Source organism: Pyrus communis, chromosome 4 (genome assembly GCF_963583255.1).
Source record: "Pyrus communis chromosome 4, drPyrComm1.1, whole genome shotgun sequence".
NCBI lineage: Eukaryota > Viridiplantae > Streptophyta > Magnoliopsida > Rosales > Rosaceae > Pyrus > Pyrus communis.
In genome coordinates, this window is record NC_084806.1 from 11,379,928 (window position 1) to 11,401,687 (window position 21,760).

The following is a 21,760-nucleotide window of genomic DNA, read 5'->3' on the forward strand; positions in this document are numbered from 1 at the left end:
AATGATACATTACGTGACTAGTGTTCTAGATACGCATGAAAATTACTCAAGCTTGGGAATTGGGATTTTATATATAGATTTCTCGAACTTTGAAGTGTTTTGTATAAAACTTTAAACTTATACTGGTTGACTTTTATTTTTTATGTTATCAACATCAGAACATTCTTGTTTCTGCTTGGTCTTTGAACAATGCAAACCTGCAATCAATCCTGCAAGCCTGAAACAATTTAGCACATTTAATAGAAAATAACTCATAGCAGAGAGAAGGAAAAAAAGAATGTTGTATGATCAATGAGAAAAACAAAATACCGAGAAGAACTTACCTGCAACCAGGACGCCATTGTAATTGTATTCCAAACCAATCAAGTATTTGATTGTTTCGGGACACCGCCACAATTGCATCTAAGTTTTAGGTAATCTTTCCGTAATAGTGGAATGAGTGGTGGAAGCAACATTTAAGAATTGGGTATTGATTGAGTCTGCTGTTTTGGGTAGATTTCAAGTTTAAGGTGCTGGGCGTTGAATGAGTCCCTGTGGATTAGGTGTGTTCAAATGTTGGTGGTAGTAGGTTTAGGAGGGCAGATGCTTGAGTAAGATAATTTGGCTGTGCTAGGGAGGAAGACATACTTTAGACAACTTGATCAAATTCTTCTACCTAATCTGGCTGTGCTAGGGAGCTCGGTCATGACCAATCTTCCCGAGGGGCTGCATCGAAAGTTCGAAACTATCAACGATATCAACTCAACACGTAGAATTGAATCTTCAATTCAGAATGAGATACATATGTCGTTAGAGACGAAAATTTTCATCACCATTCAAAGCTTTTGTAGCGCAAGTACCGAATACACCTAGATAGTCATAGACGAATAATTCTTCTTCTTTTGGTGTTCCACAAAATCTCTAGAACGTGGGGACTTTCAGAAAACTCAAACAAGAGGCCGGCTACAAAAGCAACTAGATTACCATTTCCATGTCTTTCCACTGTTATCATCTAGAATAGTAGTACCAGTCGCTAACATACGTAAAAAACAGATAGCAGCATATACCTTTTAATGTACCAACTGATATGACAACGTTCTCTGGCCTTTTCACAACAAACAGAATGCAGCAAAAACAAGCAGTACTAGGCACTTCAGGTCCCTCTCTTAGCCAAATTCCAGCTCAAAGTAGAAAAAACTTAATTGTACCTGGAAGCTTGTTAAGCTATAGGATGGCTAGAGGAAGTCAATGTTAGCAAACGTCAGCGCTTAATCAATAAAATTTAATACAAACAACAAGATGACAACGGGGTAGGGTTGAATTATGAACTTAACCACTTTAACATCATCATGAAACATAGCCGTCTATATATTGCAAAACACAAAATTGACAAACAAAACCAGATAAACTCTTTGAACCAGTTGAGCAAAACATGGGGAATAGGCAGGTTGAGCACACATGATTTGACCTTTAGACGGCCATGAATGATATCTGATAGCAAGGAGATTGAAACCAGATTTCACTCTAAACATGCCAAGCTAATATATTGATTTCTCCAATTCACCTATTTAAATGCCGGCTAATATACAAAGATAGGACTTCTGTAAACGTTGGCTAACATATGAGTCAGTTGTTACAAATGTATCTTAAACCAGCAAAGCCAGTGCAAAGTGAAGCACTTTGGTTCAGTATGGAGCACATTAGTTATCAAAGAGTTGTATAGCAAAAAAACGAATGTCACTTCTTAATGCTTATCTTGTAACAAACTCATTTTACTAAAACTTCATGCCATAAACATCTCCAACGAACCTGAATATTTCGTAATCAAAGTACCTTTCATTACTTAGTGCATCAAGTCCGACCATATCTAACACTGTACGATTAAGGATCACTAGTGCGGATGCATGATTAATAAAGAGAACTTCGATAAACATAATAGCTTGGTTCCGATTTCTTGAACAAATTGTTTTAATATATCGCATTTAAAAGACACAATGACTGCAAAAAATGATGTAACACATTGTGATTCTGTGAACTGCAACTACTTAAAGCAGTTGATTTTCCCAAGTTCTAAACTTCACATTCCAATTGCCACAAACTAAACAACTTCCTACGAAACAATTAGAACTTGGATTATTGCGTTCATTGTTCCACATGCGAAACTAATCCATTCAAATTGAACAATTTATAACTAAAATTAAACTCGAAAAACACAAATTCGATCCGCTACCACATTTACCTCCACAGCTATATCACAGACCTCTTCTGCTGCACCTTAGCTTTCTCCGCATCGATAATGGACTCCACCAACTTAACCGCATTGTCCAACCTCCCCTCCGCATTCACCACAACATAATCGAAATTCTTAACATGCTTCACCTCCTCCCTAGCCATGGCAACCCTCACAAGAAGCGACTCCTTTGTCTCGGTTTTTCGATCAATCAGCCTCTCCACAAGCTTGGCCTCACTCTCTGCCATAAAAAATATGAAAACGGCGGAATTCCCAAGAATCTTCCTCAGTGTTTGAGCACCCTGGATGTCGACCCTCAAAACGATGTCGTACCCTTTCCCCAATTCCTCCCTAATCTGCTGTTTGGGGATCCCCTTGTAGTCCCCGTACACCAACGCGTACTCCAGAAGCTCGTTCCTTTCCACCATTGTCAAAAACTCCTCTTTACTCACAAAATAGTAATCTTTGCCGTGAACTTCGCCGGGCCGCGTTGGGCGGGTCGTCGCCGTCACCACGAAATGCAAGTTCTCGTTGGAATCCTTGAGCTTTTTTATGACGGCGTCCTTCCCGACGCCGCTGGGGCCACTGATGACGATGATTAGGGGGCTGGGGCTGGGCCAGAGCGGCTCGGAGCTGAAGGCCGAGCCCAGAGAGGCCTCCAGAGCGCGGAGGAGCTCGGAGCGGTCGGCTCTTTCGACGTGGGGAATGGGAACCGAACCGGGTCGGCGGGCGTCGCCCATATGGGAGGATAAGGATCGGGTGTTGGGGGGAAGTGACTGTGAGGGGGTGGGTTTCGGGTAGCGGCGGAGGAGGGAGTTGGGGGTTTGGAGGATTTTGGGGCGGAGGTGGAGGAGGGGAGGAGGGGAGGAGCGAGAGAGAGAGGTGGCGAGGAATCTGCGAAACATAGAGAGGGAGAGAGAGAATGTGGGAGTGCACTATATGGGGTTGGGGAAGCAGAGCATGGAATCGAAGCTCTGTGGTTATCGGATAAATTAAACTCTCTGATAATCTTAATTTTCTCTAAATGGAGGCAAAAATGGGAGGGGAATGTTCGAAACTCGGTCCTCGGGCGTGGGATAAATGCTTAATACCACTAAAACTAAACATTTCATTATTCGTTTTTCCTAGTTGTGAAAAGATTCTTACAATCAACAAGTGACTGATTGAGCGCTTGAATGTGTACATATAGTACGGCTAATCCATAAAACAAGTGTAAAATTCCGTTGGAAATGTTCTAAAATCCCACCGGAGGTATGAGCAGATAGCTGACTTGGAATTGGACCACAATAAAAACAATAATCCAAAACAATTCAGTTTGTAGCATTTAATGCATGAAGGAAAGCATTTTCCAAGTTTTGGCCATTGTTTGCAGTGTGTAAATAGTACTTGATGTTTTGCAAAGCTGTGATTAGCATTGTTAGTGGGCAATGCAAAACAACGTAGTCGTTGGGGCCTGGATTTCGACATTGTCGAGGGTGAAAGACATAACTGAGTAGGTTCAACTTTTGAATGTTGCAGACTACTACCTTAAAGAAGTCTTTTAGAGGCATCAGACAACCTTAAAGACGATTGCCTTTTAATATATGTCGTGTTGGTGTTGTTGAGACGAAGCTGAGACGAAGACAGGAGGACCCCAAAACCAACCATTGCTTGAAGGCGATCAGTCGGAAGAGCTACTAATTAATGCCGGTGATGCGAAGGTGGTGCAGGGTTGTCCTAGACGCAGACCGGCCTATCAACTAGGTATATAGCATGAAACAACAACCCTAGCTAATGGCTCTCCGGGGAAAGAACAATTCCAAATTCAACACACACGATCAAATTGCAACATTCTTCCTTCAAAATTAAAAAAGTATTTCCATATGAGAAAATGAGTGTCAAATGTTGTTTGGTATTCAAGTAGTACTTCACGTATCATAAAAGAAGTAGAGAGATTCATAAAAGTATAACATTTTTCCTCCACTTGTATTATGAAATGTGGAGTACCTCTTGAATACCTAGTACTTTCCAAAATGTGATGCTAGAGAGGCTATCTATTTGAATCATATTTTATAAACCACATTACGTGGCAGTTGATTGTTGGGTTCTTTGATTAAATCACTATAGAAATGAGGGTGATGCTAAAGAGATTATCCACTTGAAGTCTTGGACCATATTTTGTAGACCACATGATATGACAGTTGATGTTTGACTTCATTGTTATATCATTGAAGGAGGAATCCAACCATGAACCGCTGCATCAAGTGGTCTAAAAACATGGTCTCTCTTAAAGGTGGGCATATGGGTCTTGTAACTCGTGGATCCAAAACGTATTATCCGACCTGATATAAAATCATCTGGTTCTTACTTTTAATTTTCAAAACGGTATGAGCTGGACTCGGCTTGTGTAAAACTGAGTCCATATTTCTTATGTGCAAGCAAATCTGGTCCGAACCGTTTACAGATTGTCTTAGAACTTGTCATTTTATTAATAGTCCAGGATGAAGCCCATGATTGATAATTCCATATATATCAAAGTAAAACAACAATCAAACTTCTTCCTTTAGAACATTTGTTGGTATTGACTTTATAAATGTAATTATTTCCTAACGGAAAATTATTGTTTTATTATACAACATATTATTGAAAATGTATCTGTTCAATTTATAAGAACGAGGTCGTATCAAACAGATTCAAATGAATTGATTCTACTAATAAATAAAAAAACATAAACCTAAATGAACTCAAACTCGTTTGAAAAAAAATTCAAATCCAAATCCATAAAAAATAAATCCGACTCGATCTATGTCCACTCCCACACACCACACCCCCCCCCCCCCCTTCTCTTTCCTCTCTCCTCTCTCTCCTCCTCTTTTTTTCCTCTCTCTCTCGTATTTTTCCTTAAAAGAAATCTCTTCCGAAATACAAAATATTCACATTTAATTACTTTATCAATGTGTGATATATGTTTTTGGCAGGCGTCGTCCTGTTTCCTATAAACTCCTACTTTATTTCAACCATATAAAAACCTTTACCCCACACGATCAGAATCAAACATTATTCTCACCACCATCCACCGCCAATCCACCACGAATCCACATCACCACCACCGCCATCACCGCCTCCCGCCAATTCATTTCTCTCCCTCCAACCCTTCAAATTCTCTGGACCACCAAATTCAACCCCAAAAACCCCCAATTCCCCCAATTTAACAGTGCAATCCTCGTTCAAAACCCTAATTCTAAATCCAATCCAACGGGCCAATTCAATCCAACCCTCTTCACAATTCCCACCCCGAGAAGCCCCAGAACATCAAAATCGGTCCTTTCCGCGCCACCAGCCAGTAATTGTTGATGGACAGAATCAGGGTCCCAAATGAAGCATTAAAGCCCAGCTCATCCCCGCCGCCGCCGGCTCCGCTGGTCACGTGCTCGACGTCGTGCACGGAGACCGTAAATGGGTGCCACGAGTTTAAGATCAGTGGGTACTCGCTCGCCAAGGGCATGGGAATCGGCAAATACGTCGCCTCCGATTCGTTTGTGGTCGGTGGTTATACATGGGCTATATATTTCTACCCGGATGGCAAGAGCGTCGAGGACAATGCCGGGTACGTGTCGGTGTTCATAGCTCTGGCGAGCGAGGGCACCGATGTCAGGGCTCTGTTCGAATTGACGCTTTTGGATCAGAGCGAGAGGCAGCGGCACAAGGTGCATAGCCATTTTCTGAGGATGCTCGATGGCGGTCCTTATACGCTTAAATACCGGGGAAGCATGTGGTATGTATTCTGAAATTACTGTTTGGATGTATAATTTTGTATAAGTTGTATGTATAAGTGTGTGTATTGGATTCTGATTGCATATTGTGTGTGTAAAAGTGTGAAACTTTTCATTGAATTGGTTAAACTTATGATGATAGGTGTGTCTTTGATATGAAATGTTGTTGGTTTGAAGTTTAATCATTTTAGTTCGACTTTGACCACAAATTTAAAGCTCCTTGAATGCAATTCGGAGATAAAATACCGTGTGTGTGAAATGTTTAAATGTAAGATAGTGTTATTCACACACCCATTTTTACCTCTGACTCACCCTTGTTAATTTTGGCCATTGATATTCTTCAATTTATTGGATCCAGGGGTGTGTGAGAAGTAAAAATGGGTGTGTGGATAGCACTACTCTAAATATAATGAAAGTAAAATAAAAAAATGGTATTATCTACTATTATATTGTCTCTAACCATGCCTGACAACTCGATAACTCCTTAATGTTTTGGCAAAGCTGCCATCAGCATTGTTAGTGAGCATTGAAAAACAACGTAATTGTTTGGGCCTGGATTTCCGCAAATAAAGAAGCTGTTCTTTGCCTTGTCATTACAATATATACAACATAAATTGTTGCCTGTACTGTTTTGGGTGAAAAACATAACTGAGTAGATTCAACTTTTGGATGTTGCAGGGGTTATAAACGCTTTTACAAGAGAAGTCTTTTAGAGGCATCAGACTACCTTAAAGATGATTGTCTTATAATAAAATGTCGTGTTGGTGTTGTTAAGACGAATACAGAAGGACCTAAAACGTACAATATAGCAGAACCACCTTCCAATATCGGCCAACATTTTGGTAAGCTTTTAGAAAGTGGAAAGTTGACTGATGTAAGTTTCAAAGTTGACGAAGAAGTATTTGCTGCCCACAAAGTGGTGCTCGCAGCACGCTCGCGTGTGTTCAAGGCACAACTTTTTGGTCCATTAAAAGATAAGAACACTGATTCCATAATAGTTGAAGACATTGAAGCTCCCGTATTTAAGGTTCTCTCTCTCTCTCTCTCTCTCTCTCTATGTGGGTTTGTCTCTGTGTGTGTGTGTCTGCGTGTGTGCGCGAGCCCGTGCCCCTGCGTGTTTTGCTCCCCCAGGAAGAAGCATTAAGAGGTGTAAACTGTTAACATCAATGGGGTGTGTAATATGCACTGATTTTTGTTTTTGACGCATATGGCTGAGAAATTATTTCAAAATTTAACAGAAGTTTGATTTTCCTGAATGAAGTGTTCATGTTTTGGTATGAAGTAGGACCCTGCTATAGGAAGCACGTATTTGGAGATCATACACATGAATTTTTCTGTCTTTATCACCAATTTCGTAAAGCTGCTCATGCTATTTTTTTTTACGACTTGACTTTATTGTTTATATATGGATTGGTGAGTAGGCTTAGGGCTAAATACTCTCTCTTCTTCATGTTCAAATGACAATCAGAAATCATATAAATCAGGAACAGATGATAAAGGGGATGTCATTTTTGTTTATTAGCTTTAGAGTGCAGACTTCAATATGTTCAGGAGAATTAGGCCCCGTTTTGGCTGATTATATGGTACCTATATTACAGCTTTTCTTTTGGACTATAAATGTAAGTTTTTATTTGCTGAAGGATAAATAATTCAAGTAATGCAACCTCCAAGTGTGTATCTGATTTTGGCTAGTGGCAGCCAGGTGTTTTGTTTTTGCATTATTGCATTACTCAACTATGAAATGCATGTTTTAAATTATTCAAATATTTAATGGAAACGTATTTACCAAGTATTTCTTTGTGTTGCTTCTGTCTTTGTTCTTTTACTGCATATTTAGCATTAGCATTGACAATGCCCTGTTCCCTCTTCAATACATCTTTTATTCCCAGAAAACGGTTGCTAATAGTTTGATTGATTTCTGTTATTCAAGTAAAGGGGAACATATGAGCTTGATTGATTTCTTGTTTTGGATGTCTGCAGGCATTACTCCACTACATCTACTGGGATTCTCTACCAGACATGCAAGAGCTTGTTGGGCCGCTAAATTCAAATTGGGTGTCTACAATGATGGCCCAACATCTGCTGGCAGCAGCTGATCGCTATGCCCTCGAGAGGCTCAAACTGATGTGTGAGGCTAAACTTTGCGAAAATGTTGCCATAAATAATGTTGCAACAACGTTAGCTTTGGCAGAGCAACACCAATGTGAACAACTTAGAGCTGTATGCCTCAAATTTATTGCAGTGCCTGAAAATTTAAGAGGTATACTTCTTTTTTTTTTTTTTTTTTTTTAACCGATATGTTCTTACTGTGTTAATATTTCTAGAGCTATTTTTTTAAAATAGAAAAATCGTCCATTGTTGGTCTCCCACTGTTCCTCGGTTCTTCAATGTCTTTTTCTTCTGTTCAAATATGAATGATGTGGAGATGAGATCAGAAAAGATTCAACTCTGGTGGGAGTGGGGAAGTTTTGGCTTGCAGTAATTTTCTTCGAGGATCTTCGAGGGGTGTAATCTGTTTTTATGAACTTCTTTCCTGTTCTATCTCCTTTTTTGAGGAGTGTAATCTGGTTTTGATGAACTTCTTTCTGTTCTATCTCCTTTTTGATCTGTAAAAAAGCTTGTCTTCATAATTTAAAAAATATTTAATTCTTTTGTGGGCCATTGAATAACACTCGAGCAAACCAGGTTCTTGAGTAGATTTTCAATAAACAAACCTGAAGTTAGCTTTCTTTCATTTTAAATATAGAATCAGTTATTGGTGTTCAATGAGTCGCTTTAAAAGACTTGTGGTTGTGGAGGGGACTTCCATTTTGGTGTGTTTTGGGTTTGGTTTGGAATTAAAGATGCTTCACTTGTTGGTTGGAAAATGAGAACTTCTCGAGCATATGTTTTTCTTTTCATTTATTCTTTAATTAACTCATGGTAGCAAATATTTCGAGAGGTTTAATGTGGATTGAATGTATGTGTTGCTGTCCGTTGAATAACTTTATATTGACAAGAAAGGTGGTAAATTGTTTTCAGCTGTGATTGAAACTGATGGATTCAAGTACTTGAGGGAAAGCTGCCCTTCTGTCATCACTGAGCTACTGCGTTACGTTGCAAGTATTGGTGAGCATTCTTTTGTTACTTCTGGGTACGGGAAAGGGAACTTATCAGACGGCACTGATGGGAACGGAAGGCGGGTTAAGGCAAGGTTGTATTGATTTGGAAAATAAGCCATTAGAATAATAAAACAAAAACGAGAGTTTGGTTCATTTGTGTTTTCTTGTTTGATTGTAATATCTCGTGTTGCCAAGGATTTGTTTGCGATGTAGTTTGTAAACCTCTGTTGATGGCTGGCTATAATGTGTGTGCATTTTTTCTTGGTCCAGATTGGAGTTGTCGTTTTTATAGATAATGAAAGATCGCAGCATCTTTACTCGTATAGACAGGACAGGACGCTTGATTTTTTATATATATATATATATATATATATATATATATATATATATCACTTGTACTCATTTTCTTCCAACTTTGATACAATATATTTGACATATTGATTCTATTGTGTGAGGATTCATCACTTAGAGATTAGAAATGGAGATCAATATTATGTTTTGCTAGAGGAGATCAAAGTTGAAGAAATTTGGGTACAAGTGAGGTTTTCTAAGATCGTTCCGACTCCCAAGAGTTTGACAGAATACAATTTGATCAAAGGGCAAACATGTCATTCAAATGAGGCTAAATCAAAGGGCAAACATGGAAAATCAAATAAGAAAAAATGTATCAATGATCCCTCAACTTTACTTCAACTGGAGAAATCGGTCCTTAACTTTAACCCAATTAAAGCAATAATCTCTTAACCTTAACCTAATTGTAGTAATGATCTTACTAACATAACTTATTTTGACAAAATTCTAACGGAATTGACCAAAATGACTATAACTACACAATTTAATGAACCAAGGGACCAATAGTATTGAACTTTTAGTTAAGGGACCATTGCATCAACTTGATTAAAATTGAAGGACCATTACACTAATTTACTTTTAGAATAGGACTAGAATAAATTTGGGAGGATGGGATGGGATATGTATCCAACAATTCAATTATTATCGAGTCTTAGACACCAGACGAGCCCTTAACATAAACTGAATCAAAATGGACAAAATGAAACAGTTCATCGTGAGGATCAGGTTTTTTTTAACTTGTATTTATTTATGGTCTTCAACACCTTCACAATGGTTCAACACTGATAACGAAAGGAAAATGATTTTCACACTCCATTTTTTGTGGCGGACTTGGGTGCATTGGCGCATGCATGAGAAACTGAAGCACTCAACCCAATTAACAAAGCAAAACACGTTTAAATTTGCCAGTAAAGTAGCACAAAACCAAATCAGTTATCGCCACAGATGTCCAAACATGATCAAGGAAAGGAGCGTTAGAGAGACCATTATTTCAAGTAGAAAATAATACAAGGTGAATATACAAACACTGATGTTACGCCATAAAGGATGAAACGAAAAATTACCCAAGTTACCGAGCAATGGAACGAATCGGGTACGTCAACGCATCGCTTAGCATTTCTTCCTCCAGTGGAGATTGAAAGGCCTCAATCTTTCTCGCGCAGATGTGGCACTATCCGGAACTGGCATTCAAACTACTTAAATCGATGAAGTTTCAATTAGTGATGGATCGATCCCGGTTAGTATGCGGTGGATAACTGCTCCATCTAACATCTGTTATGGTTAGCGGATTCCACCATATAAACCTCCCATGGAATCAGTACCATTGGCTACCAGATCCACCCTGAGCAGCAGCAACTTTCCTTGGTATGTACTGAGGAGGCTTTGGCTGCAGCCGGTTGGAACCTTCAACGCCTTCACAATCTCCCCTTTCATTTTTACAGGGCATATTTCTTCTAGGATATGAAGCTGCACTTGCAGCAGGATATTGAGTTGGAGCAGCTGGATTCCTCATCACCCTTCGTTGCTCAAGAGCCTCTGCTGCAGCTGCTGCCCCGCAATTGTTAAAGCGTAATACTGAGCCCACAACTTTCCCAGGCCTTGCAGCTCCTGCATCAAAAAGCAGCATGTAAGTAAAAAAAAAAAAAAAACCAAAAAAGCAAAGTGACAGCAGTTTAAATAGATAAAAATATAACTCAAATTTTAAAACGCAAGAGTAGGAATAGTGGGAACAAGAGAAATATTGCAAGTGCATTTGGAGTGCGAAAAAGCAGACACCCTAACAACAATTTGTAATTTATTGTAATCATGTCTGCACCTTGGATGGTATGAGGAACTTGAATTGGGAGCCTTGTCGTAGGGATCCCACTGCTCCTGTCTGTCTGTGGCTTCTCAACTTCTTTGATGCAGCATCTTGAGAGGTCATCTGTGACATCTGTTGAATGCTGTACCGGGTTATCTGAATATGAAACACATGCCCTGCAAGCACAAATTTTAGTCAATACCCAGATTTCGAAATCAGATTAGCACAAATTTCAGTCAATCCCCAGATTTCGAATTCAGATTGTGAGCAATTAGACAAGAATGCTGATAAAATTTACAGGTGATGCTTAGAAAACAGATGGTACAAGGGATACCTGGGCAGTGATGCATGTGTTCTTTCAGGCGCAACAGCTGTTGTGCCATTTCCGTAGTGCTCCTCAAGATAAGTAAATTGTTTCTTGAAATGGTCAACAGCACTGTGTTGAAAAAGTTAAGTAAATTAAAAATTAAGATAAAGCCTTCTCCTTTGAAGAGCAATAAAGCTTGCAAATCAGAGGAAACTTGGTTTGCATGCTCTCCCGGTAGTCTGCATACTGTCCCGATGGTTTGCATGGTATTCTCCCACCAAATTTGATATTCAAGGTTTAGCAACCAAATCAAATACTTGATTACATGAAATCAACCTAAAATCTGTTAATATTGTGTCTACTAACATTATAATGCCATATTTCTTGCTTTTTTCAAGATTGTACGACGTGCATATCTATCTTACTGGTATACCGACTCCTGTACCTTACATACATCCTGCTTCCAGAGCAAACTGTGATGGTTCCTGAGACTGACAGTTCACTTTACTACAGTGGGAAACTCATTAACAAAATAGGCTTCAGGTTGCGGATTTTAGCTTTCTTTGTTTATACCCTTTAGAAGTGATAACACATACATTATTCTTATGGAAACCTGGAACAGTGTTAAAGTTTGTTTAGATCCTCATTGCATAAACACGAGATATCATCTACTTCGCTGGGAAGAGCACTAAGGGTTTTAATTCGAGGTGCTTCAACTTTTCACAACTCAGAGTAACAGTTCTATTAAAATACCCACAATGTTGGCCAGACATTTTATGTTATGAGAAACACAGATGTTAACCAGATGATGAACATATACATGACTACAAATATAAAGACTCTTGTAAGAGAAATGTATGAGTTAGGATGTTTTAAACTAGGTTGATATTTTAAAATTTCGGATGAGAATACCTTGGATACATGAAGCCAGTTGGCTCAGATCCTTCTAAGTACTCCTTCAACATCTTTGGATGGTACTCGAGAGTCTCACGGTAAATAAGCTCTCTTACATCTTCCTTGGTTATCCTTCGCCTCTCAAATTCAAATTCCATCTTGGTAACTGGTTGAGCAGAAGGTTCTCTCTCCACCTTTGCCAAACCCTTAAAATAGGGATCAGCAAGGGCCTAAACGAAGCAGAAGAATATCTTCATTAGCAGGATAATTTACATGGTAAAAAAATGAAGAATTTGTATGAACATTTACCTCTTCAGCAGTAGGTCTATCCTTCGGTTCAAATGCCAACATTCTTTCTAATAAACGAAGTGCAAGTGGGTCTGCATTAGGGAACTTCTGGGAGAAAGGAATTTGCTTCTTCTTTCGCATACTGCTCAAGTATCTGCGCGCCTTCTCATTGCGTACCTGTTTGATAAAATTTAGAATTAGACTCAGATAAGAGTAGTTCAGACAATGAAATGTACACACAACAACATATAGTCAGAATTTGTTAATATTGTAAATAAATATATTCCAGTAAACTGACCCTGGCAATTGTGTCAGCAGATGGTGTTCCCAATAGATCAGTCATCAGATCCAATTGATGAACAACATTTTTGCCAGGAAATAGAGGCTTCCCAGTTAAGAGCTCTGCGAAAATGCACCCTATGCTCCATATATCTATTGCAGGTGTATACTGAAAATAGAAACAAGAGTATCACTGGACTGACTATCACACCTGGAAAAGAAAGCAGAAAAGTAAAAGAAACACATTTATCGCAGCAGACTGAGATGGCTATCACTGGGTGACTGCATGACATAACTTGCAATGGTTACTGTTCAATGCTATTACAGGAAGTAGAGGTAAGGTAATCAATGGAAGGCCAAGCAAATTAAGATTTAGAAGATAGCAAAGGTATGGCTCATTCTAATATTGTTTTGTATTGTAGTGTATAAAATTATTAAATATCTGTCAAACAGCACCCAATATAGAAAGGGTTACAGATGCAGCATTGTTTCTCAGGCAATGCCTTTGTTAGCAAAAGGGTTAACAGCGGATTAAATAAATTGTTCTAACCCTACTGAAAATAAGTTAAGGAGAAAGGGACATATTGTGAGATCTCCACAGGCTAATGTTTACCGTAAAAATGTGAAGTAAATTGGAGAAAAGAAGAGGTGAGGAAGCATTACATGCAATGGTGCAATAACATAATAAAATTCAGTTGGAAACTTTTTAAAGAATCATTTTAGCACACGGAGCTACAACTACAGTACCAGACAAAAAGATCCAACAGCATCCAAAATGATGAAAGGGGTAATGATTCTTTCACCTTTGAGAAAAATGATCCACACAATTCAGGGGCCCTGTACCATCTTGTGGCAACATAGTCCTGCATGTATAAGAAATGAAGTTAGAGATGAGACCTGAACAACTTACATTTTCGGAAAACGTGCAAATCTGATATCATGTGGAAATCGAAGCTCCCAAGTTATTAAAGAAAGACTTACTGTCCAGAATATAGCAGTAGGAGTATCATTGAAAGCTACTCTTGCAAGACCAAAGTCACAGATCTTGAGTTTGCAGTCAGCATTTGCTAAGATATTTTTGGGTTTTAGATCTCGGTGAAAGACATTTGCTACAAAACCAATATATGAAGAAAATAAGAACATGTATTGTCATGATCTAATTTGAGTTTGAGGTAAAAAGAATCTACAGTAGTGCTAAATATTGTAAATGTACTGCAAACAAGGTCAAAGTATAAAACTACCTGTGTGTATGTACTTCATGCCTCGAAGAAGCTGATAAAGAAAGAACTGATAATGTTCTGGTGTCAAATCGTCATTTGCTTTAATAACCTGGTGCAAATCAGATTCCATGAGTTCAAAGACAACATAAATGTCCTTGAATTCCCTTCTGGATGGTGGCAACAAGATGTGCTTGATCTCCACAATGTCTGGATGGCGTAGGAGCCTAAGAAGTTTAATCTCGCGAAGAATGCGGGTGGCATCTGATACATGTTCAAAGATGTCATTTATTTTCTTTATTGCAACCTTTTCTCCAGTATGTGTATCATATGCAGAGCAAACAACGCCATAGCTTCCTTTACCAATTACTTCCTCTATTTTATACCTACTACCCTCACCATATTCTGTGAAGAAGTCCACATCTGCAGACGACTGCATGGCCACAAACATACCATTTCATCAACACAATACCATAAGACAAGTCAGTATGCAATCAAAATGATTCATAACATTGGGTGGAAGCAGTTGGTCACAATACAAGGACGACTAAAAGAGACCCAAAAATCAAATAATTCGTATTTTGCAAATTTAAGTAGAAGAATATGAAACAAGTCAATCTCTACCCTTGTTAGTCAAAGTAAGAACATCACCAAATCAGGCTGAACACCCACTAGTTATTTTCTTAAAATATTTCCCTCTACATCTTGACTGAAGATTACAAGTACTTACCATAATCAAGTAGGTAAACGGCTAGAAAATGTAAAGAACAATAACATGAGATTTGTAAATGACACTGACTATTCTTTAGTTAAAGAAAACTTAGATTCCTGGTTAAGAATACAAGAAATTCATGTAATGTGTTGTATTTCAGTTTGACTAACCTTTACCCCATGAACAAACCATAAAATGTTTTATGATACAAAACGAAACTAAGCAATAACAGCTTCATAAGACAAATTATAAGTGGGCATTTACCCATACAACCAAATGCACAAAAGCATATGGCACAGAAATGAAACATGAACAGGAACACTGTACAGTCCATATATCGGAACACCACCATAATACAGCAGGAAATAATACGCTAAAATCTGCACCAGCAAGAAAGTTTTGATTCCAATTATCATGAAATAGTTAACAAATGCAAGACCAAATCTTCGAATAAAATCAACTATAACTACTAATATCAACGTGTGATTGCAAACATCGGAAGGACATCAGAAGTCATTGAATATACCTTTTTTCTTTGATCCGGCTGCATCTTAACAACAAAGCATCCAAAGGGTTTCTAAGCAACAATCCAACAGGTGCATCTAACACCTTGAGTTGAAAAAACCCAGACCCAGATCACAAAAAACAGCAAAAAGAAAACCCAAATCCCACTAAAATCAAAATATACCCAGATGACCAAATCTCCCAAATATAACCAACTAATGATCAAAACAAAAAACCCAACACAATACCGATTAAAATCCAATTCGAATTCGGAAGTTGCAAGAAGAAAGCAAAGAGCTTTAGTCCAAAATAAGACAGCTAAAATAGATAGCGGAAGTATCTAATTTAGTTGGAAACGAAGATTTTACAGATCACAGAGTTGGAGTGTGACTTGTGCAAAGCAATCGAGCGGAAATAACTAAATTTGGAGGATCTAAAGAAGGCGGTAATCTCTAACGTTTCCTAAGGAAAATATAAAAATAAAGGTGGATGCTTTTGGAGAAGAAAGTAATGGGTTTTAAAAAAGCATGGTAGGAGTGCCTTCGGATTCAACAGAAATTGGTAGTCGAAGAAGCGGCAGATATCTGAAGATTGGGCTGGAGATTTCTGAGTGGAGGTGCTTTTGGATCTCGAACAGAAATCGAGGAGAGAGAGAGAGAGAGAGAGAGAGAGAGAGAGAGAATCGCAGAACGGCGTACTCCAAGTCGCAGCTTTTTGGAGCGAAGAGAGAGAGAGAGAGGGACAGAGAAAAACAGAGAAGAACAGTAAAATATTACTAAAATCAGAAAACAGCACATTGTTTAAAGATGGCCATTATTTTGCATTATTTTGCTTTCCTGATAAAATAATAATTTTAGAGAGGGGTTTGCAAAATAATTATATTTAGGTGAAAAGACCTTTTTGCCATTCAGTTTGGGCTTTTATTTAATTTTTTGCTTTACTAAGATGAATAGAGCATTTGCCTTCAACTTAAGATGACATTGATCAAAGAATCATGAATTACTAGCAGATCATCTAAAAGAGGTATGAGAAATGAGAATTGATTGATGGCATGTTTACTTGCTCGGAATGAGGAAATTATGAAATCACACTTTTTTTTTAATCTTCTGCATACTTTTGTTAATTTTTATCTATTGATATTTTTTAATTAATTCGATTCAACAATCGAAAATTAAGAAAGATGTATGAGAGTTAAAAATTAATGTGTGAATAGCAACATCTTACGAACTGAAATTAAGTTTTGCCTGTTATTTTGGTAATATAAATTAAGAGGTAATTATTGTACTAATAATAATCCAACATTAATTTGCATACCCCAGGCGGGCGGCGCAGGTGCATGCGTGCATCACATGGGAGCTCCAAAGCATAATCTTTTATAATCATGAATTGGTAGCCATAAAATAAACAAAAGTACTTTATCTTTCAGTTTTGTTTTTCATCATTGGGGAGCCGACAGCCAAGCCATAAAATAATAATATATATATATATATATATATTTTTTTTTTTAGAAAGATAGTAATATATTGAAACCGGTAAAGCGGAACATAAGAAGGAATCACATTACTACGGATAATGTCACATCCCGGTCCGGGCATCAATCATATTTTAGGTTCTACTCTATCGTAACACGATATTATTCCCTTTGAGCCCTTACCACATCCTCACGGTTTTGTTTCTGGGAACTCACACGAGGCTCTCAGGCGAACTCGCTTAACTTTTGAGTTTCTACGGAACCCGAAACCAGTGAGCTCCCAAAAGGCCTCGTGCTAGGTAGAGATGAAAATATACATATAAGGCTTACATGATCATCACTCCTGGGTGATGTGGGATCTTATAGATAATGCTAGAGAGAATAAATTTCTAAATTAAATTTTATGCATCAATTGAAGATGATATTAATGATTGAATTATTACTTAAATTTTAATTAATGTGCTTACTTTTTTATTTGTGACACATTATTTGGTTTAAAAATTTGATCTTTTGGACCCTAGCATTATCCCACTACAACTCCTAGTCCCGCAATGGGAAAGAAAAGTTTTGCCTTAGTACACAAGGAGCATCAAAGAATCTAGAAAGGAGAGACAAAGGCTGCCAAATACCCTTTAGGCAAACCAAAATAAGAGGGGAGAAGCCCATCAAAAGCTATAAAATTGGAGGACATGGTAGTCTGTCGCGAGAGAAGACCATCACCAGAGAGAGAGGAGTCATAGTAGCCCAACTCATAAAGCGCACCCTCGAATTGGTTAAAGCTACAGCGGCATGGGCTGCTTGATTGGAAGATCGCGAAGACCACTTCTAAAGATTAAACGAAATAAACTCGCCATCCAACGAATAGCAATAATAATGGGATAAATTTTCCAAAACCCCTTTTTATTTTCTTCCAAAAACGAGCGTTTTCATAGTCCATATGCAACAAACATTATGAACTTAATTATTGACTTTTATTATTATTAAAATAATATTATCACTCTAAATTAGGCTTAGGAAGAGAATTTTGGCTTGCAATGTAGTGAGTTAAAAAGGAATAAAGGCTATAATCCATCACTCGATAGAGCTGAATTATTGACTTAATTACGTGCGTTGAGATGAGGTTTGTATTTCTACTAAATATTACCTTCGCATCCGAGTCTTAGTTCTAATTCTTCATCTTGACCTCTCTTTTTTCACAAAATACAAAACAACAAAAAGTCAAAATCACAATGAAATACCTTTGTGAGTCTTTCCGACCACTAAAAAGGTGAACTATCATGGCTAAGACACTTTGGTCCCCTTTTAAGAAAAGAAATCACAATAAAAATTAAATCAATCTTGGAAAGAGAAAACAACAACATATTTGACTCTTAACTTTTATACAATAATGTATATTTTAGGCACAAGTTCTAAATTAGCGGAAAAAAAAAAGGAGTTTTTCTCTAATACACTAGTGTATGGTATATACATTGATGTTTTCTTATTTAAAAATGTATTGGTGTGTGAATGGCTGGACTAAAATTGCTAATGTTTAACCATGCAAATCCAATCGTCTAATGCATCAATGTAGATGCATGATAGAATTTTGACACATAATTGTGACATTACTCTTTCTATTTCTCAAATATGGACATAAAATAAAAGAAAATCCGACCAAAAACGCAAATGGCAGATTTGTAGTATTGGAAAGAACAGGGGCATTATCGTTTAAGACGGTATGTGGGAAGGCTGAAATTATAAAAGAGGATAAAATTGTGAATTTGCAGTCAAACTGGGACAGATGATGAATCCACGCGTTTTTCCCATGATTTAACAATGTGACGTTCTTACCAGAAGCTAAGAAACTGAATGATTGTGGATGAGGCTTTCTTCTACAACATCAAAGGCTTTCAATTATTTTCTGTCAATCAGGTTCTTTTAAAATAAATTAAGATATTTGAAACAACCTTGAAGCATGAAAACATTCCCCATGATGCATGAACCCCCTATATTTATATTTTCCTTTCAATTATATATATTGTATATGTGTTCATATATTTTGTCAATATATATATTTGTTCATGCAATACGCAATTATGCTATGTGGAATTTGTGAGTCAAAGCATTGAAATTAATTTAGAAGAAATTAGGGTTTTTAACCCTAGATTTTTTTTGTTTTTGGTGGCCAAGCCGCGGCTACACGCCGTAGCGCTGCTGGCATCGAGCCAAGTTGGTTGGCCTGCAGCCATGCCACCACCTTGGGATGACGCCGTTTGACGTCATAGACCTCTGCAACAGCCCTTTGGGCTTTGCTGCACGTACTAGACAGCCAGGTCGAAGGCTTGGTTTGGGTTTATGAAACAGGCTTGCAGCCCTAACACATTTCAGCACAGCCCGAAGCTCTGCTAGGCTTGTCCCTAAACCGTAGACCCATCACCAGCATGCCAGAAGCTTGCTGAGCTCGTCCTCTTGCCCGGGCTCACCTGCAGCAGATGCCATATCTGCTGGGCTCACCATGTCACGACCCAACCATAAAGCTAGCTTAGGTTGGGCTTGCTAGCGCTCCAGCCCGAGACCACAACAAGCCAGCCTTTACGACTAGGCTTACCCAGAAATGGCCCATGGCCTGCATCTATGATTGGGCTACCCATAGCAACTCGTGGCCCACTAAGCCTTTTTAGGGCCTAGCCTTGCACAAGGAACCCAAGCCCACTGATTTTGGGTTATGGCTTTTCGAATCCAATACTATTTTTGGCATTCTCTATAATTTTAACCGAAATGTTATTATTATTTTTGCTTCTACGATCAAACCTGAATGGTTACAATCTATTCAATTACTTAAAGTGACCAGCAGTCCATTAATCAAACATTTAATCCAAAATTATTAAGCTGAAGTTCACTTTTTGGAAATTAACGATTCAATAAATTATTTCGTTTCTTTGAACCGTTGATTATCTTTCGTAGTCTCGATGCATTCACACTTGGTTTCCTGAAGCAATCTACAAATTTAGTACACTTTATTGCATATTGTATTATGTGTTCTTGCAGGTACCTCTATATATGAACCGAATGTTCATAACTAAATCAAACCTGTAGTTTCGAATTTAGTGCCTTTGAAAACCTGCAGTTTTCATTTAAAACTTACCACATGAAACCTGTAACTTTCATGTTTAAATTAAACCAATACATGTCTATAAAACCCGCATGTTCTACGATATATGTCTATGGCTTTCCATACGACTAACCATGTTTTGTTGTATGCTCTGTTTAGGGACATGTTGAACTTGAACAAGCTCGATTTCACTGCTCTGGAAGTCTTTGGAAGAAACTACCTAAAGTGGATTCAAGACATGAAGCTCCATCTTACTGCAAAGAATCTTCGAGCTACTATGTAGGAACCAACTGATGACGAACCCGTCGATGAAGCTCAGAAAGCTACTGCTATGATCTTCATCCACATACACATCTATGATGCACTGCAGATCGAGTACCTCGCATATGAGGATCCACGTACCTTCTGGCTTGCTCTGCCCAATCGCTTCGATCACCAAAAAGACATTTACTTGCCTAAAGCAAGACATGACTGGTAGCATTTACGCTTCCAAGACTTTAAGTCTGTGAATGAAAACAACTCTAAGTTTGTAGAATCTAATCATTACTTAAGTTCTGTAAAGAGCACTTAACTGAACATGATCTCTAAGAGAAAACCTATTCGACCTTCAGTGCCACCAATATTGTGCTGCAGCAACAATATAAGTTACAAAAGTTCACCAAATTTTTGGATTTGATATCTGTTTTACTTCTCGCTCAAAAGCAAAACCAGCTTTTGATGAAGAATTATCAAACTCGACTCACTGGCTCGAACACTCCGCCTAAAGCGTATGCGACTAATTCTAGCAGCCACAACCAACGAAAACCTTGTCGTGGCCGTGGAAATGGGTGGCAAGCCCCACCACGGGCCCAAGGTCAACAAAATAGAGGCTCAACTAATGGAAAAAATTTGACCTAGAAGCACCAAACTTTTGCCCCTAAGGCCCTAAACTTCAAGAATAAGGGAAAAGCTACCGTTCAATCGGCTTCCATTGAACTAGACATGTGTTATCGTTGTGGATCAAAGGATCATTGGTCACGCATATGCCGAGCTACCCTAGAGGCTATTGCCCAGTATCATTCTCGTCATGAGACTAACTTTGTGCATGTAAAACACCCCGAAGATACTACTACAACTCTGGAGGTTTCAAATTTTCAAGAGGCATCCGCTCCCATGGAAGAATAAAGTTTTATTTTTCTAAGACATGTTAGGGCGTTTTACACCCTTAGTGGCCAAACCCACTAGGAATGGCCGAAACCACCCCTCCCCCTAAATTTTAGGTTTATAGTTTAATTTCGAACAATTTTTCTAAGTCTTTGGAATTATTTGTTTGGTTTTGGTTTGTTTTGAATTATGGATAATTATTTTATGCATATGATATCTCGAATTGATTAATTGAATGAATGGAATTATTTTTATGCATGTGACCGATTCAATTAATTTATTTCTAAGTATGATTAGTGGGGAAGTTAGTTGTTTGGCTGATAGTGCCACCACGCACACTATATTTCGTGAGAAACACTATTTGACTAACTTCGTACCTAAAAATGCACCTCTGAAAACCCTCTCAGACTCATCCAACCTGATAGAAGGATATGGCAATGCTCGTATTATGTTATCCAATGGTACTGAATTAACCATTAAAGAGGCATTCTATTCTCCACGTTGCGGAAGAATGTTGTTGAGTTTTAGAGATATTCGAGATAATCAATATCATGTTGAAACCACTGAAGATAATGGTTTTGAATGTCTTTGTATCACTTCTTACGAATATGGCCAGAAGCGTATTCACGAGAAGCTGGAA

The 21,760-nt window shown here is 38.2% G+C and overlaps 3 protein-coding genes across 3 annotated transcripts; 1 reads left to right on the forward strand and 2 right to left on the reverse strand.

Moving 5' to 3' along the window:
- Positions 1-1,279: 1,279 nt before the first annotated feature.
- On the reverse strand, positions 1,280-3,235 carry LOC137732239 (guanylate kinase 2, chloroplastic/mitochondrial-like). Its single transcript, XM_068471540.1, has one exon. It carries the CDS (start codon positions 3,112-3,114, stop codon positions 2,227-2,229), a length of 888 nt encoding a protein of 295 aa, XP_068327641.1. The 5' UTR covers positions 3,115-3,235; the 3' UTR covers positions 1,280-2,226.
- A 1,889-nt stretch (positions 3,236-5,124) lies between these two features.
- On the forward strand, positions 5,125-9,331 carry LOC137730943 (BTB/POZ and MATH domain-containing protein 2-like). Its single transcript, XM_068469961.1, has 4 exons — positions 5,125-5,963; positions 6,640-6,988; positions 7,942-8,221; positions 8,983-9,331. The coding sequence occupies exons 1-4, from the start codon at positions 5,542-5,544 to the stop codon at positions 9,162-9,164; spliced, it is 1,233 nt and encodes a 410-aa protein (XP_068326062.1). The 5' UTR covers positions 5,125-5,541; the 3' UTR covers positions 9,165-9,331.
- Positions 9,332-10,290: 959 nt separating this feature from the next.
- Positions 10,291-16,192, reverse strand: LOC137731117 (mitogen-activated protein kinase 16-like). The gene is made up of 10 exons (XM_068470208.1): positions 15,438-16,192; positions 14,224-14,632; positions 13,964-14,091; positions 13,786-13,845; positions 13,002-13,151; positions 12,725-12,880; positions 12,434-12,645; positions 11,549-11,650; positions 11,230-11,390; positions 10,291-11,021 (listed from the first exon to the last, which is right to left on the reverse strand). Exons 1-10 carry the CDS (start codon positions 15,459-15,461, stop codon positions 10,729-10,731), a joined length of 1,695 nt encoding a protein of 564 aa, XP_068326309.1. The 5' UTR covers positions 15,462-16,192; the 3' UTR covers positions 10,291-10,728.
- Between the last annotated feature and the right edge of the window lie 5,568 nt (positions 16,193-21,760).